The sequence below is a fragment of the Brienomyrus brachyistius genome, chromosome 9 (assembly GCF_023856365.1).
Source record: "Brienomyrus brachyistius isolate T26 chromosome 9, BBRACH_0.4, whole genome shotgun sequence".
Classification (NCBI taxonomy): Eukaryota; Metazoa; Chordata; class Actinopteri; order Osteoglossiformes; family Mormyridae; genus Brienomyrus; species Brienomyrus brachyistius.
In genome coordinates, this window is record NC_064541.1 from 22,400,399 (window position 1) to 22,416,111 (window position 15,713).

Below are 15,713 nucleotides of genomic sequence, written 5' to 3' on the forward strand. Positions count from 1 at the left end.
TTTGGATCGACCGGATTCGTATTTTCATCTTATGTGCCTTTATAAGGAAGGCAGATAGAGGCTGTAGAGACAGACAGACGTGAAGGCTCAGGGCTTACCAGCCATCAGGCCTCTGCTACCTGCAGTTCATACATACACCTTTGGCAAAGGGAAATGTTTAAAAGTGAAAAATACAAAAAACGTGCAGATTTGCTCTGGGTGAAATAGGGTAAAGAACCAGATAGATTTGGCAGTTTTAATGAGGTGTACACATATATACACACACGCACACACAGATACATGTATATATAGAGCCTCTTTTCTGAATTTAACGCATCTGTGAATATTTTTTTTTTTTTTGGAAACTAGTTTTTCTGTTTCTCATTGCTAAATGGCTTCTTCCTTGCTTTATGGGACTTCAGTCCCGTTTCTAGGAGCCTGATACGAACTCTCCTAGCTGTGCACTTCATACCTGCACTTAATGTTTCCCATTCCCTTTGAAGGTCACTTGAGGTCATCCTGCAGTTTATGAGGCACTGTTGCACATGCTGACTGTCCTCTCTGCCATTAGGAAGTCGCCTCTGCCCTTTACCTGGCTGGTTTCTGCTCGTTCCCAGTGTCTCCTGCTTCACTCTATTCCTGTGTACTGCTCTCTTAGAAATACTGAACCTAGAAGCAACCTGCTGCTCTGCATAGCCTTCTGCCAGCAGAACCAGGATTAAACCAGGATTTAAAAAAGCAGATTTGTTTAAAAATATAGAGCGTTCTCAATTATTGTCTGCGTCTGTATATGTGTGTTTGAATACACACACACACACACACACACACACACACACACACACACACACGCACACACACACAAATACCTTATAAGGTAGTAAGTGCTTTTTATAAAGCCACAGTGATCAATGGTACTTGCAAAAGTGAAACAATGAGGACATCAATGCCTAATATAACTACATAAAAGAGCAATGAATCTCACTTGTACAGCATAAGTGGTGTCATCATGGCCCCTGTCCCACAGCAAGTTCTTCAAAATAAGACACAGAGCACTCAGCTGTTCCAAAGCAGGGCTAGTCAAGACATTCCTATTCTATGCATGTACAAGTAAGGCACATGAACACAACGCAGCATCAATATTCATAATGAAAACACTGAGACAATGAACAGACAAGAGTCACCATTGCTTAGTAATCACTTTTATTCTGCACACGTTCAGAACCTCACCGTTCGAGTGGCTGCAGATGTCCATGAATGTTTACTCTCTGAGCACTGGCCCGCTTTCCTAAAATATTCACCTGTGATTCATTAATTCCTTCAGCTTACGGTTCTTTCAATAACAGCTGCAAAGAATGGTGACTCATTTTAAAGGAAACGTCTCAACCGATAATTAATTCCGGACAAAACAAGTCAACCAACCCATGATGAAGGACTTTAAAATGTCACCAGTGTCCCACCACCTTAAATTTTTTTTTTACTTTTCGGCAAAGTCAGTAGTTACCCAGAAGGACGTCTGACAGTTCCATACAGCATATAAACGTCATAGCACATTACACGCCATAAATGTGTTCAAATTCGAATTAATGTGCTCATACATTTTTCTTTATTCCCAATTGTAGCAATTTCTCTCCATTCATCAATCAAGCCAAAGAGCAGTTCCATACACTGAAGAAACATACTGAATTTTAATATTTTGTGAAAAAATAAAAGGCTTATTTTAATTAAGTTTCTTCCGTGCACAATAACGCTTAAAATATGGGATCCATGACTCTCACATATGCTCAGTTAACATAGCAGAGGCGCCTGCAGGTTTTGAGAGGGCGTCTGTAGTCCGATGGCCTTTAAAACGTAAGCCTGCCATTTTTAAACGCACCCAGAATACATACGAACATGCAAAACACGCCACAGCGTAATACTTTCCGTTTTACTTTGGCCTACACTCATACCTAAACTCCATACTCCATCTGTCCATTATATCATACAACCAAAAAATTTGTGTACTTTTTCTTAAAACCTTGAACTTTTAAATGATTTTTTCTGTTATTAGATTGATAAGCTTAACATTCCAGTAAACTAATGTTCCTGTCTCTATCTGCTATACATATATGTATATATATATGGTAATGCTTGACACGTTTGCACATTATGGAATACAAAAATAGTGTTCTAAACACAGTTCCAGAAAATACACGTATATCACGCGCATACCAATAACATCCACTCTCAGTCACGCCACGATCTCCCCAGAACATGACCTCTTATAATATTCATTTGGATCATTAGTCATTCTTAGACTGCCGTATTTGATATGAAACATACAGGATCAATGCATGCAGGGTTTCTGCCAAAAATGATGTGTGTTCACACCACAGAACAACACAGTACATCTTACAGACATTTCAGTTAAAGCTTAAAGAGAGATTGCAGAGCTGAGGGAGTCCGTCGTATGTTCCTAAGGTTCCTGTGTTCTTTCATTGTGTTCCAGATGGTCTCAGGGTGCTACCTCAGCACTTAAACTGTGACCAATCAGACCTGGTCACAAGTCCCCAAAATATATCATATTGAGGTAACACAAGGGAACATAGATATATTCCTAAGTGGATGCAGACTATGAATGTTTCACAGGTTAGTCTTCTAATCATCGTTTGTCAGGCTTTCGAAAAGCAGGTGGTACAAAGGATTTGAAATAATAATAAACATCTGGTGATGTGTCTTATAAAATATTCCCCCGTCAAAGCGACACCATCACAATGCGAAGAGACACACTGTGTGACTGGGCTGGGCGGACGATGAGTTTTTATTATGCACCATTGTATTGTCAATGGCTTCAGAGAATTATGAGCTGAAGTACAAGTAAAATGCTGAAAAAGAGTACGAATCCTGATAATGTGTTTCAGTTCAAACCCTAGAATATCACCGGAAGCATGGCTGTGTCTGCTGAGGTACTCGAGTGTGGGAGAGGTACATGGCTGTGGAGGTCAGTACTACAGCGCTACAATGAAATAAAGCCGTGTAGTAGACACGATACACCGTGCTTCCATAAGGGGGGGCAGCGGCCATAATGTCTATCCAGTTGTGTTGTGGAAGCGTGCAACGATGGCATTAGGTCACAGGACGCACAGGAAGTAAAGCGGGGTGTGGAAGGGACAGTCCGTCATGGTAACAGTCAAGCGTTCATTTACAAACTGGAAAATCGCTCCTCCTCATCCTTCCACTTCAGAAAGCAAAAGACGCCAGAGAGAAGCTAAGAGCACACAGGCCAAGAGCAGGATTCAGGTTCAAACCCTCGGAAAGGACACAAACACCTGAGCCTTCCGTGGAAGTATTTCTGCAAATCTACAAGTCCATTCAGAAGCTCTCGTGGATGTATATACAACACTTTCCCTTACAAAAGACTGCATATGGGACACAGATGAGCTATTAAGCAGCGAAAACAACACAGAACTCTCCCGACAGACAATGGTGTCTGGGAGGGTCTGGGGTCCAACACGTGCGAGTGCGCCCCGCTGGCAGCCGCATCACCTCCCCAGACGTGCAGGCGAAGGCACTTGCATCTTCTCCCGGTCAACATTGTCACTCTCTTCGGCAGCCGCAGAAGACGGGGGATATTTACTGAGGTGAGAAAAAGGAGGGGGAGTTGTATATATATATATGAATGGAGGAAGCGTGAGGAAGTGTGAGGAAGTGTAAAGGTGGGGGCGAGAGCAGACCTGTCGCCGGTCTGCGTGATGAGCCTCCTGCATGTCTCCATCTGCACGTCTAGGCCCCGCTTCATGGAGCACATCTCCATGTACTCGTGCAAATGACGGTTCATGTCCGACTTGGCTGTGGCAAGCTCCAGCTGGTGGGCATGCGTGTACACACACATACAAACACACGCAGAGACATGCAAACATTCACATGTACAGAGAGGCATCCGCCCACATTAACACAAAACCAGCACATTTTCCACAAAAAAAAAAAAAAGTTAAAAAATAGATTTTTTTGTGTGGTAAGACGTGCTTTTAATTGTTGCATTTTAATGAACTGAATTCAAAAACAAAAACAAAAGGAAATGACAATTGTCGAGACGCACCTCAATTTGGTCGATAGTTTCCTGGTACTCCTTCTCGCGGGATTTAAAGAGGCACTCTGTGTCCGTAATGACCTTCTCGAGGCATTCTTCCTGCTGTGGATATGCAGACCGCAGTGAAGCGCTTAAACACCCACCTGGTGGAATCTCCCACGCAGCCTCGTCACCCTACACAATGGCCCCATAATGCTGTCTAATTTACCTGTTATTAATTATTCATTATATTCATTAGTCTTTTATATATTCCAAGCTGGTGGCATAGTGGTTGAGAACATGGTACCCTGTAGGGCAGCCCGGTACCATGTATCAGCATGCACATGTGCGATAATCACATTGTGGGATGAGCAATATCAAGGAAACCAAATTAAATGAGACACATTACGCTGCAACTATTTTGCTACTTGACACAAACGGAAAATTTGCATGGTTCTCTTTTTCCATGACTAATCTGCAAGCCAAATCATGTAAATATTCTTTGTACAGCACAACAGAGGTTTGTTTTTTTGTTTTGAGTACAGCAAATTTGTCTGATATAAAACTTACTCTGATTTAAGTGCTTCTGGAAACATAAACACAGGGTTTGTTGCTAGTGAGGCTCTGCTTGCACAGCGAACCATCAGTCACAATTAGGGCTGACAGATGTGCAATATTAATATCGACATTGCATGTCATGCACACTCAGATCTTGTAGAATCTATTCTTCTCACCAGATCACAATTAATGCTTCGGATCTATTCATTTGTCCAAGCACCCATTATTACGTTTTGTTTTTACTTTGTTTATCATTGTTTTCTGAAATGGCAAATATGCTTTTTCATGACAGCAGATGTATTTTTTGTTTGCACAGCAGGTTATCTGCATAAGCACTCTACAGAAACCCGATTTAAAGTCCCACCCCAAACATCAATGCACCAAAAAGTTGCTACAGCTGGTGTGGTACTGGTACTCGACCAGAAGTCAACATAAAAGAAAAATTACTGAATTTTTAGTACAAAAAGTATGGTATCTAGTGCAGTGGAAAAGCAGCCTGAGATACAAAAGGGTACAGCTATAAACTAACCTGTCCATAGCCAAAACTCCCCACCCCTGGGTGTAATTTTAGACTTGCTCAAATATTATAGTAAACATTTAAATATTCAATACAGCAGTCTATATTTATCCAATCAACTACTAAACAGAAAGTGATGAGAAATACCCTGAAGTCTATGAGTCTAATGATGCAGAAAATATTTTGCTTCATTGAAGTTCCTCTTATCTACCTAAGGGTGGTGCTGTTTTGCCCAATACTTTGCCAGACATTTTTTGAACTTGCATACCTTTTTGTTTTCCCGTGCAGTCATGTGAAAAAGAAAGAACACTCTCTTTCAGTTCTATGGTTTTACGCATCAGGTCATAATTATAAAGAAAAAAAAATAATCATCCGGTCCAAAATTTAAATCTAACCTTAGTTGTAAAACAACACACATCAGATTCCATGTCATTATTTAACAAAAGTGAAGCCAAAGTGGAGAAGCCACGTGTGCAATCTAAGTACACCCCAAGATTCAATAGTTTGTAGAACCACCTTTGACAGCAATAACTTGAAGAGATCACTTTCTGTATAACTTACAGTCTCTCACATCATTGTGGAGGAATTTTGACCCTCTCTTCTTTACAACACTGCTTCAGTTCATTGAGGTTTGTGGGCATTCGTTTATTCACAGCTCTCTTAAGGTCCTGCCACAGCATTTCAACCAGGTTGAGGTTTGGACTTTGACTGGGCTATTGCAACATCTTGATTCTTATCTTTTTCAGCCACTGTGTTGTAGATTTGCTAGCGTGCTTGGGATCATTACCCTGTTGCATGAGAAAGTTTGGGCCAAGCTTGTCTGATCTGAAATCTGTCTATACAATACTTGGGTTTACAGCACTCATGGTCGGCGTTGCCGCACCCACCACATGATAAACCACCTCAGGGAGGAGAACCTGAATGCAGCCGTGCGGCGGGTGATACCTCAGCACCACACTAGTTCAAATGGAGTGGAACCGTGTGAAGATTTTTTCTGGTGGTTGGAGCTGCAATCCTGCCACAAACTCCCAAATGTCCCATGGAAGTTGGAGGACCTGCTTGCAGGGTTGGATGTAGGTTAATGTCATAACCAGGATGAAGCCAAACATGTTGCTATGCATTACTGCCAAACATATCGACTTTGGTCTTGTCTGTTCCAGAAGCATTGTGGTTTGTTCAGATGCAACTTTACAAACCTAAGCAAGGCTGCCATGTTCTTTTTAGAGGAAAGAGGCTTTCTCATGGCAACCATACTTATGCAGTCTTTGTATAATTGTACTGTCATGCTAACTGGGGCCTGTAGAGTCTGAGACGTAGCTCTTAGGATTTTTGCTATTTCGCTGAGCATTGTCTGAACTTGGAGTGAATTTGCTGGGACGTCCACTCCTGGGAAGATTGGGAACTGTCTTGAATGTGTTCCACTTGTGAATAATCTTTCTCACTGTAGAATGATAGACTTCATATTGTTTGGAAATGGCCTTATAACCCATCCCAGGTTGATGGGCAGCAACAATTGCTTCTCTAAGATGCCTTTTTTCCATGGCATTGTCAAAACTTCTGCTTTTATAGAGGTGGTCACACTTGCTGATGATCAATTAACCAAGTGTATTTGATTAGCAGCACCTGGCTGCTATTTACCCTGTTAATACCCATGGAAGCAGTACGGTCGTACTTAATTTTTCACACACGGCTTCTGAATTTTGGCTTAGTTTTGTTAAATAAACAATGACACTGTGCAATATGTCATTCTGTTGCTGTTCACTTGAAATTGTATTTACCTTAATTTAAGACCTGCTAAGGGCCAGATGACTTTTTATTAGGTCTTGGTATGTAAAACCTTAGAACTGACTGGTCTACTTTCTTTTTCACATAACTATAGATGACATAGTGGAATTGCAAAAAGATATTTTATGTGATATGAATGTTACTTTTTTTCTTTTACTTTATTTTGGTGAAGCACTACTTCACCTTTTGCCTTAAAGAGACCTTCACTGCTGCACACTCATTAATCACCATTCAGTGACAGGGATGACCTACGACCAGCGTACCTCCCCCTGAGTTTCCGCTCCAAGGCCGCAGCCAGGAAAATCCTCCCACAGTAACAGAGTCTCCTCTGTCTCCTCCCAGGCCAGACTGTCGCAGTCGTCCTCAAACTCACTCTCCCGCCTTTTTTTTTAAAAAAAGAACAAAACACCAACCTCAAATCCCGCCCAAGGGAATATGATAGCTCCGATACAGACAGAGCCTGAAAGCCATACTCCTGTTTGTGTTGACAGAATTAGTTCTGATCAGTCAAAAACACTGAGTTATACAAACAATTAGATGTATAAGCATATTTACCATTTTTGTATCACTGGTGCCTAGAATCATTACACTAAAAAGAAAAACAGAATAGATATATTCTATTCATCCCCACAGAGAAACTCTTTTTTGCATATTCTGTCTTGTTCTCCATGAGACACATGAATACAGGTGAGAGTAAGTTTAAGGGTCACATTGCGCCCCTGGAGCAATTAGGGGTGAAGGGCCTTGCTCATTGTCCCAACAGTGACATCACTATGCCAACCATAGTATTTGAACTAATGATCTTCCGGTCAGAGGCCTAACCCCAAGCCGTGTACCGGCCCATTAATCTGAGGAATCAGCGTTCTATACACAATATACTATTATTCAAGGTTTTATCGTCACTCACAATTGATTCAACATCCTCTGCATTTCCTCGTTGATCTGATTGGCCGATGAGGGGTCTTCCCTAGCTCCGCCTCCATCACTCTCAGAGGCGCTTGTCAGGTCATCCGCCTCACTGGCAGTCGCAGTGGTGGGTGGGGGAGCATGTCTGCGGGGACGCCTATTCGCAGTTGAAGGTGAGGTGGGCACCTACACGAGAGGATGAGGAGGGTAAGGCTGAGGTGAGGAGGACATGGGGGTGGGATGAAGCCACAGGGGCATCAGAATCAGAGGCTACCTGGAACATCTTGATCATGTCCTCACAGTTCCTCTGCTGAGCAACATCGCACAGCCGGGCAGTGATGTCAATCCGGCGACAGATGTCCATGTCCACCTTCATAGCCTTCTCCTGGATCTTACTGTCGAGCTCAGAAAGATTCTGACAGATGCAAGGAAGACCAGTCAGTTACACATTTCACCCGAGTCAGCTAGGAAGATAGAAATCGTAAGATTTCTAATGTGTGCGTGAGTTTGAAAGCCTGAATGTCACGGCAGATGCGTGACAATTGGCAACCCTGAAAATGTACGTTTTTTTTGTTTCACATGAGTTCATTTGTATAAAAATAACATTACTTTATACAGTTGTGAAAAAAAGGTAAATCTTTGACGAACATGAAATCACCAATTATCTACGTCCATTTATCCAGCATTTTATAAAATACTGCATTTGAAAACTTTTCAGCTGTAGGATTTAAAGACAGAGCAGCCCTCTGTCATAAACATTACGGCTTTATGTTAGATTCGTTGCTGTTAACACTAATGGCACATTAGCGCAAACAAAAGGGCTGCACACGCCAACGTACGTCTTACTTGAAGTTAGACTTTGACGTTCATTGATGTGGGAAACGGGCGGTTCTAGTGTGAACTGGGCAGTTGTGCTTTTTACCACGCACTTTGCATGAAGGCATCGGCGCATATATATATATATGCTGATTTGGCGAATATATTTTATTTTTTAATTTGCTACTATTTATTCATATATATTCATATAACAGGTTCTTTTGTTTAATGTGTATAATTACACAAAATCTGTTTTTTTTATTTGTTAATTTGCTATTGCAACACTTTGTTGGAGTGCGTTTAATAGAAAATTGACACAACGCCGATTAACCGGTTACATGTACTATTTAACGACAAGTATTTAGATTACAAATGAAGCTTTGAAGAAAAAACATGCTTTATTTTTAAAGATATGCTGCTGTATAATTAAAATGCTGAATTCTTGCGGTGTTAACGGTACCGTGCAAATCCATATCGTGGCGGACAATCACACCAGTGATGACTATGACAGCGGTGTACCGCCCACCCCTACACCTGACATTCACATGACTGCCTGCTTTCCACAGCCGTGCATCCAATATCAAATATATCCTAAATATCAAGCACACAAGCAACACAGATACACAAAGTGTCCCCTACATTTTAAAGAGAGCACTCGGTATGCTGAGGAGCCTGGGAACACAAAGAAGTCCCAAAACAATATCTCTTTGTACAAAGCTTAGAGTTTAGATTTCCTGCTTCTAGTAAACACTGATCAGGTGACCACAGGGTAGCAATGGAACCGAAAACAAATGGATCTATTTGGCCTAAGCTTGGAGACATCTATGTCCTGAGGCCATTAATGGCATTTCACTTTCCTTGGCAACTACAAGTGTGAAGCCACAATAACCAGTGCTGATAAAAAGTCATGTATATATCACAGGCAAACACTGCACACTAATGCCGTTACACAAGTTGACACACGAGTAAAAATATCTTCAGAAATATTCATCACCAATGCAGAGATTTTCCATAAGATATCACATTTTAAATGTCCTGAAACAACTTTTCATCTTTAGGGCTTAATTTTTTAGACGTTACACTGAAAACAACTATAGGAGTATAAAGACCCCCATTCTGATGCAGACAACCTTAGATTTAATCAGATTTAAACTAATGGAGCTTTAAATATAAGCAACCATTTATGCAGATTTCACAAATAAAATACCATTTCAAACGTATTTCATTCAAAAGACCAATATTACCAGTGAGTGGACCAAAAAAAGATAAGCAGGGCTATATAAATCCCTGACGTTATAATTTTTTTAAAAATGGGTCAACGGATGAGCCTAAAGGAAGAACAAAGCCAAACACTGCAAGTTCTGACAGGACAGAGACGCCGAAAACAGCACAAGCACAGACATTCCCTCCCAAAGTCGGCTCCAGCTCAGAGAAATGGCACAGCACAGACATGGGAAGACGGGTGAGAATATGATTTACAGGCTGCAGGGTTTGGGGCAGGTGGTGGGTATTCATGGAAATGCAGTACGTGTTGTGCTGGGGGCGAGGGAGCCGAGCAGTGGCAGAGACTCACGTTACTCATGAGCCCCTTGAAGAGTACGAGCTCCGCCTTCAGCTGCTGCACCCGTAGCGCCAACTCATCCTGGCTGGACTCGCTCTCCTGCAGGTCCTGCAGGGGGCGACAGACACAAGAGACGCATCAAAGCCAGGCCGCGACAGGGCGGCGCTCTTGCAGAGACGGGGCAGAGAGGCTTGGAGGAAATCCAGGCAGTCAGGGTCACTTTGGAAATAATGCACCCGCATGCTCATCCGGTAGCTTGGACGAGATGGGAGTTTCAAAGGTGATGAGCCAGGCAGCTTTGGGCCTGCAATCCTAGCTGGATTCTAGCTGGTGTGTTTCCAATCTTACATAGGACTGCCTACATCAGAAAAACAAACAAGCCCTTATCCAGCAAGCCTTCATGTCATAGGTTTTTAACAGACAATTATCCCCCAGTACCAAAACCCGATATCGTAGGGGCCTGCAAGTATGCAAAACCTCCTAAACTGAAGTACTGTTCTATCATAAAATCAGGCCCTTTTTTCAGGAACCAGGAATTATTTAGGAATTCTGGAACTTCTGTCACATTCCTACTGCAGGAACTTGGCCCGATTATAGTTCCTGGTCCTATTTTTATTCCCTACTCCAGGGACTCTAGCCCCAAAGTACTGTTTACTCGACCAGCAAATACTTGAGATGGGGCTTATAGCGATAATCTTTGCTGACCTTTGTTGTCCAGAAGCACCAGCACCAACTTGGAAGTGTGGGGAAGAAAGACAGAAGTAGTGGAGCAAAAACAGAGCAAATGTATCTCAAATACTTTAACTGTTTTAATCAATACCGTATCTTTCTTATTTGCATATATTTCTCCGTATTTCTGTTTCAGAAAGTTTGATCTCCACAATTCAACGTCAAAGTCATCTTCTCTTCTGTGCACTAGCTTTCTTCTCATATGCATGCGTCTGTTTATCTATAATAGATGTACATACTAGTGGTGCACAGATGTGTATCTGCTGACTGATGGCCAATATATTGTTGTATAATACAGCCAATACCAATAGCCAGCTAACCTTCAAGACTTGCCAAACATAGGGGCTGCTGACGGTAAAACTTGCCAGCATTGATAAGCAGGATGACGCTGCATCCTTTTTTTATTCTGCGGAAAATGAAACATCGATCTGCAGGCTGTATTTCATAGTGAATTATAAACATGTCCCAAGCCAGTACTTTGAGCGTGTGTTGTCACCTCTTCTAAGTGGTGAATGAGCCGATGAAATCCCTCATCGTCTACTAAGGAAAATGGCATATCGGCCAATGGAATCAAATCCTTGTTTCGGTACTTGTGTTTTTGGTGCTGATACCTTTGAATATTCATAAAGTTTAAATATCAGGCAGCAATATCAGCCAAGACTGACATATTGGATCAATGCAAAAGTCTTTTAACGAATATCGGCCAATACCACTACATCATAGATCTCTTGTACAAACACTAATGAAAAAATACAGAACAATATCTAACAAAATGACTTGTTCATTCTCCACTAGCTTGGAGCAGTGGTGTACTTTCCTGTAATTTTAACCTACAGCCTTCTTGCATCTCTCATGCTTATTTAGGATAAAGGTCACAGTTCCTGTTGAGTGGTGCGACACACGAATGTTCAAACAGCTCAGGAGCTCGGAACCAAGAACCAACTTCCTGAACTTTGCTGGGGACAGGCCTACAGTAATGAGTGCGCAGTAATGACCACAAGAATTGACCACTTTTGAAATAGAAGCTAATGTATCAACTTCCAAAACTGCAAAACCTACAGTGCCCAGATTACATACTTACTGACGATAATTTCAAGTAATTCATTACTTAAATAGTAACACACAATATATGTCTTGTTTACACAACTGCAATGCTAACATTACACTGTATCCTTGTAATCCCAAACAAGCTGTTGGACACCAGACTGAGTGCAGGAGGTAAAATAATTCAATAAAAATATACAAACAATCTAGCTGGCAGTAGGTAGATCAAGAGTTTAGGATTCAGACCGTAAGAAACAGGATAGCTACTCATATATTACTCTGGGTTTAAAAACTGCAGTGAGAAACACTGTCTCTGCCCATTTAAAATCAATAAATTTCACCTTACTGGGTAGAGTCGATAATGGTTTTGGAAGCAGACAAGTTTAAGCAGGCAGTTTTGGATATGTGCTGTCACGAAGACGCAGGTATGCGAAGCTCTCCAAACAGTGAGCGGGGGCAGTGTGCGGAGTGCACCGAGGGCCTCTCACCTCCTGCAGCTCCGAGACCTTCCCCTGGAGATCCACTCGCATTGTGTACTCCTCTTCCCATCTACGGAGAACCGGGGGGGAGGGGGGGGGGACAAAAACAGTGTAATTAAAATGAAAACAGCTCTGAATTACTTCTAATCAATACTCTTTGCTGGTTTTCTGAACTGGAACAAGATAATTAAAGTGAGACAAATGTTTTAAAAATTTTAATTGAGACCACCCTGTATTACATTATAACTCAAAAAAGGTGCACAGTGCAATTCCAGTCAGTAATGCAGAATGTCATAAAAAAAGGTCACACCTTTCACAAATCACATATTGTATTATGTTGGAACCAGATAAATTGGTAAGATGCTAATGTTTTGTTTGGCCATAAACAAATGTGATTGTGCTATAATTATAACAATGATTAAATATACTGCTGTAAGTCAGGGAGGGGACATGAATTTCAGGGGGTGTGTCTAAATTCCCTTGAACGGCTACCAAGCAGTGACTGCCAGTACAAAATACTGCATTGCAGATGCAGTGTGGACGCATATGGGGAGTCAGGGGGAGGGGTGGTGTGGAAGGCCACAGGCTTAGAAATAACAGGAAAAAGACTAACTAGAAACACAAATTGTGATTTTCTAATTCGACCAGCAATACATATACTGTTCTAAGCCCCGATCGAAGCACCCCGGGACCGATCCCACACCATGATGTTAAACAAGCGTGTCTCATTCACACAATATACCGCCAGAACGCACAGCATCTGTTTTAACCTAGTTATCGTCCATCACATGGCACGGCAATGCGATCCCGTTTACGAAATATATAAATGGGTCCAAAGCACTATTATTAAGAAAAGCCTGAGCTTTCTCAAATATCTCAACAGTAATTTTTATATAAATCACGTTTCATTAATTTTACTGCCCGCTCGTAAAATATTCACTACATTTAATGCATGTCTGTCGATACACTTTATTGCCGCTTTTATCTGCTGGAGTACTGGTTTAGAAACCCAAGGGATTTTTGCAGTTAATCTTGAAACGTTTAAGCACTAAAGGAAACCAAATGCCCGAAAATCCTTCTGGTACTAATTCAGTGTATTTAACAGGTAAGGTAAACTACCAGTCTGTAGGTAAATGCGTGTAAATAAATATGTACTATTCACAGTTTCCTGGCATGACATCCGACTTTCCTTTACATAGGGCAACTCGTGGATTAAAAAAAGAAAAAAACGAAATATTAAAGAACTTTTCTGCATTGACATTTAAAGCTCCTTTTTAAGCCACAATTACATGTTACTGCGTCACTTCAACACAATTTTTCTGTCAAATAGCAGGCAATGCAAGCATAATTGAAACAGACAATCATCCCTTATAGGCGCATAAGCGCACAATGTGTTTGGCTTAATTATAAAACAAAGATGAAGTTACAGAATTATACGTTTAAAATGCACCAGGCTTATTCTTAACAAATCAATCTAAAAATGAATTAGTAACAATATACACACATTTATTGCACTTATAATTTTGCGGTTTTATTCTCTGGACCAACACCTTAAATTGTCATTCAAAAAAACCAGGAAAAAGAAAAAACTTAATTGCAATTATGCTTATCACCAGACACACTTGCATCTCCTTAATAAAAAGCATCACGGTAATGCACGAAGTAATATTTGCATAATTTAAATGACTTGTATTAATTAAAATCAAGCGATAATTACCATACAGAAAAACTGCTAATCGTTTATATTTAAAGGAAGTTTATCTTTACCTTCGTTTGTACTCGTCTCTCTCCCTCTTCACTTTCCCCAGTACATTGTAGAGAGCCCTTATTTCAGGGGTGATGGTATCGATCTGCACCCCTACCCCGTCCGGGTGCACCCAGGACACCCCAGGGCTCGTCACCCGGGTCTCGATGCCCGATCCCAGCTTGCGAGTATGGTTGTAAGACCAAATGGTACCGGGAAGAAACCTGGGAGGCGGGTTAGTGGAGGTGACCGGCCCATTCTTGGTGCTGATGTTGGAGTTTGCCGGCGTCCCATTTGGAGTCGGCGGACCCAGCACGATATTGGGGTTGGAGTTAGTGTCCGGACCGCCGGTGTTTGGGTCATCGGAACCTGCCGGGGTTCTGCTGCCCTGATCAAGCGTAAGGACGGTAGTGAGGGGAGGCATGAAGAGAGTGGCAGGTCGTTGTAGCGGGTTATTAGCGTTGTGGAAAGGCAATGAACCGGGCCGGAGTGAGATCGGCCCCACAAAGCCCGTCTGGACAGCCATCTCTTTGGTGGGCGGCTTCTTCGCATCTCCGACACCATCGCCTTCCAGCGCCTGTTGCAGCTGCTTTTCCAAAATCTTATTCCGCCTTTCCAGCTCATGTACTTTGGCTAAAAAGCAGCGGAAGCGTAGATTCAGGGATTTCAACGAGCTGATATTGGAGCCCAGGTCGTTCCGGAGGGCCATTGCTGCGGGTGGAGTCGGAGGGGTTATGTGCAAAAAATTGTTAATATGACAGTAAGCGACGCCGGTCTGCGCCTGGGTGCTAAAATCCAGTCCCGATATGCTTCCTGAGCACAATCCAGGCTGCTCGTTTAGAAAAGCCGAAGGATCGGACAGGCCTGTGGGGGACTGAAGCTGGAGATGAGCCGATCCCTGGTTCTGTTGCTGCTGGAGAAGCACATTGGCCCCCAACGAAGGATTCATTCTACCGCTGGAAAATCTGAAATGCTCCAGATCCGGCATGAACACGGACTTGATGGGCTGATTTAGACGAACGGGTATTTTTCCAGCTATAAATACCAATAAGCTTTTAGTTAATTAGATGCACCAGGGTATCTGTAGATCAAAAGGACGAGGCTTTACAGCGTTGTAAGAGATAAGAGACAGTCTGCGAAATGTTGAGAAAAAAGCATATCTGGCTTAATGCGGAAAAGGTTTTCTATCTACAAAATAGCGCAATTTTAAAGTCCGCACAGATTGCCTCGACTCGGCGACACAGAAAACCAACTGTCCGGCTCGACAGTAATCTGGCTGCAAAATAGACAAACATGGGCTAATGCGGGACTTCGGTTTATTACCGTAAGTACCCAAATAAGGGGGAACTCCTTCGTTTGTCTCCAGTTGCTGTTCGTTTTAAAACTCAACTTGATGGTCGATTATCTCCGTATTTACGGTAACACGGCATTTTCGTCAAAGCATAATTAAACATTATCGGTGGTCTTTTTTATATTAAATTTATCGAGCAATGCCGACCTGGCATCTCTTAGGAGGTTATTGCTATTAAAGCTGCCTTTTAAGTTTATGT

General features: G+C 42.0%; 1 protein-coding gene across 1 annotated transcript; it reads right to left on the minus strand.

Annotated features, from left to right (window-relative positions):
* Nucleotides 1-1,162: 1,162 nt before the first annotated feature.
* On the minus strand, nt 1,163-15,477 carry iffo1b (intermediate filament family orphan 1b). Its single transcript, XM_049025568.1, has 9 exons — nt 14,187-15,477; nt 12,429-12,489; nt 10,180-10,275; nt 8,065-8,205; nt 7,792-7,976; nt 7,148-7,265; nt 4,055-4,147; nt 3,690-3,820; nt 1,163-3,591 (listed from the first exon to the last, which is right to left on the minus strand). The coding sequence occupies exons 1-9, from the start codon at nt 15,149-15,151 to the stop codon at nt 3,498-3,500; spliced, it is 1,884 nt and encodes a 627-aa protein (XP_048881525.1). The 5' UTR covers nt 15,152-15,477; the 3' UTR covers nt 1,163-3,497.
* Between the last annotated feature and the right edge of the window lie 236 nt (nt 15,478-15,713).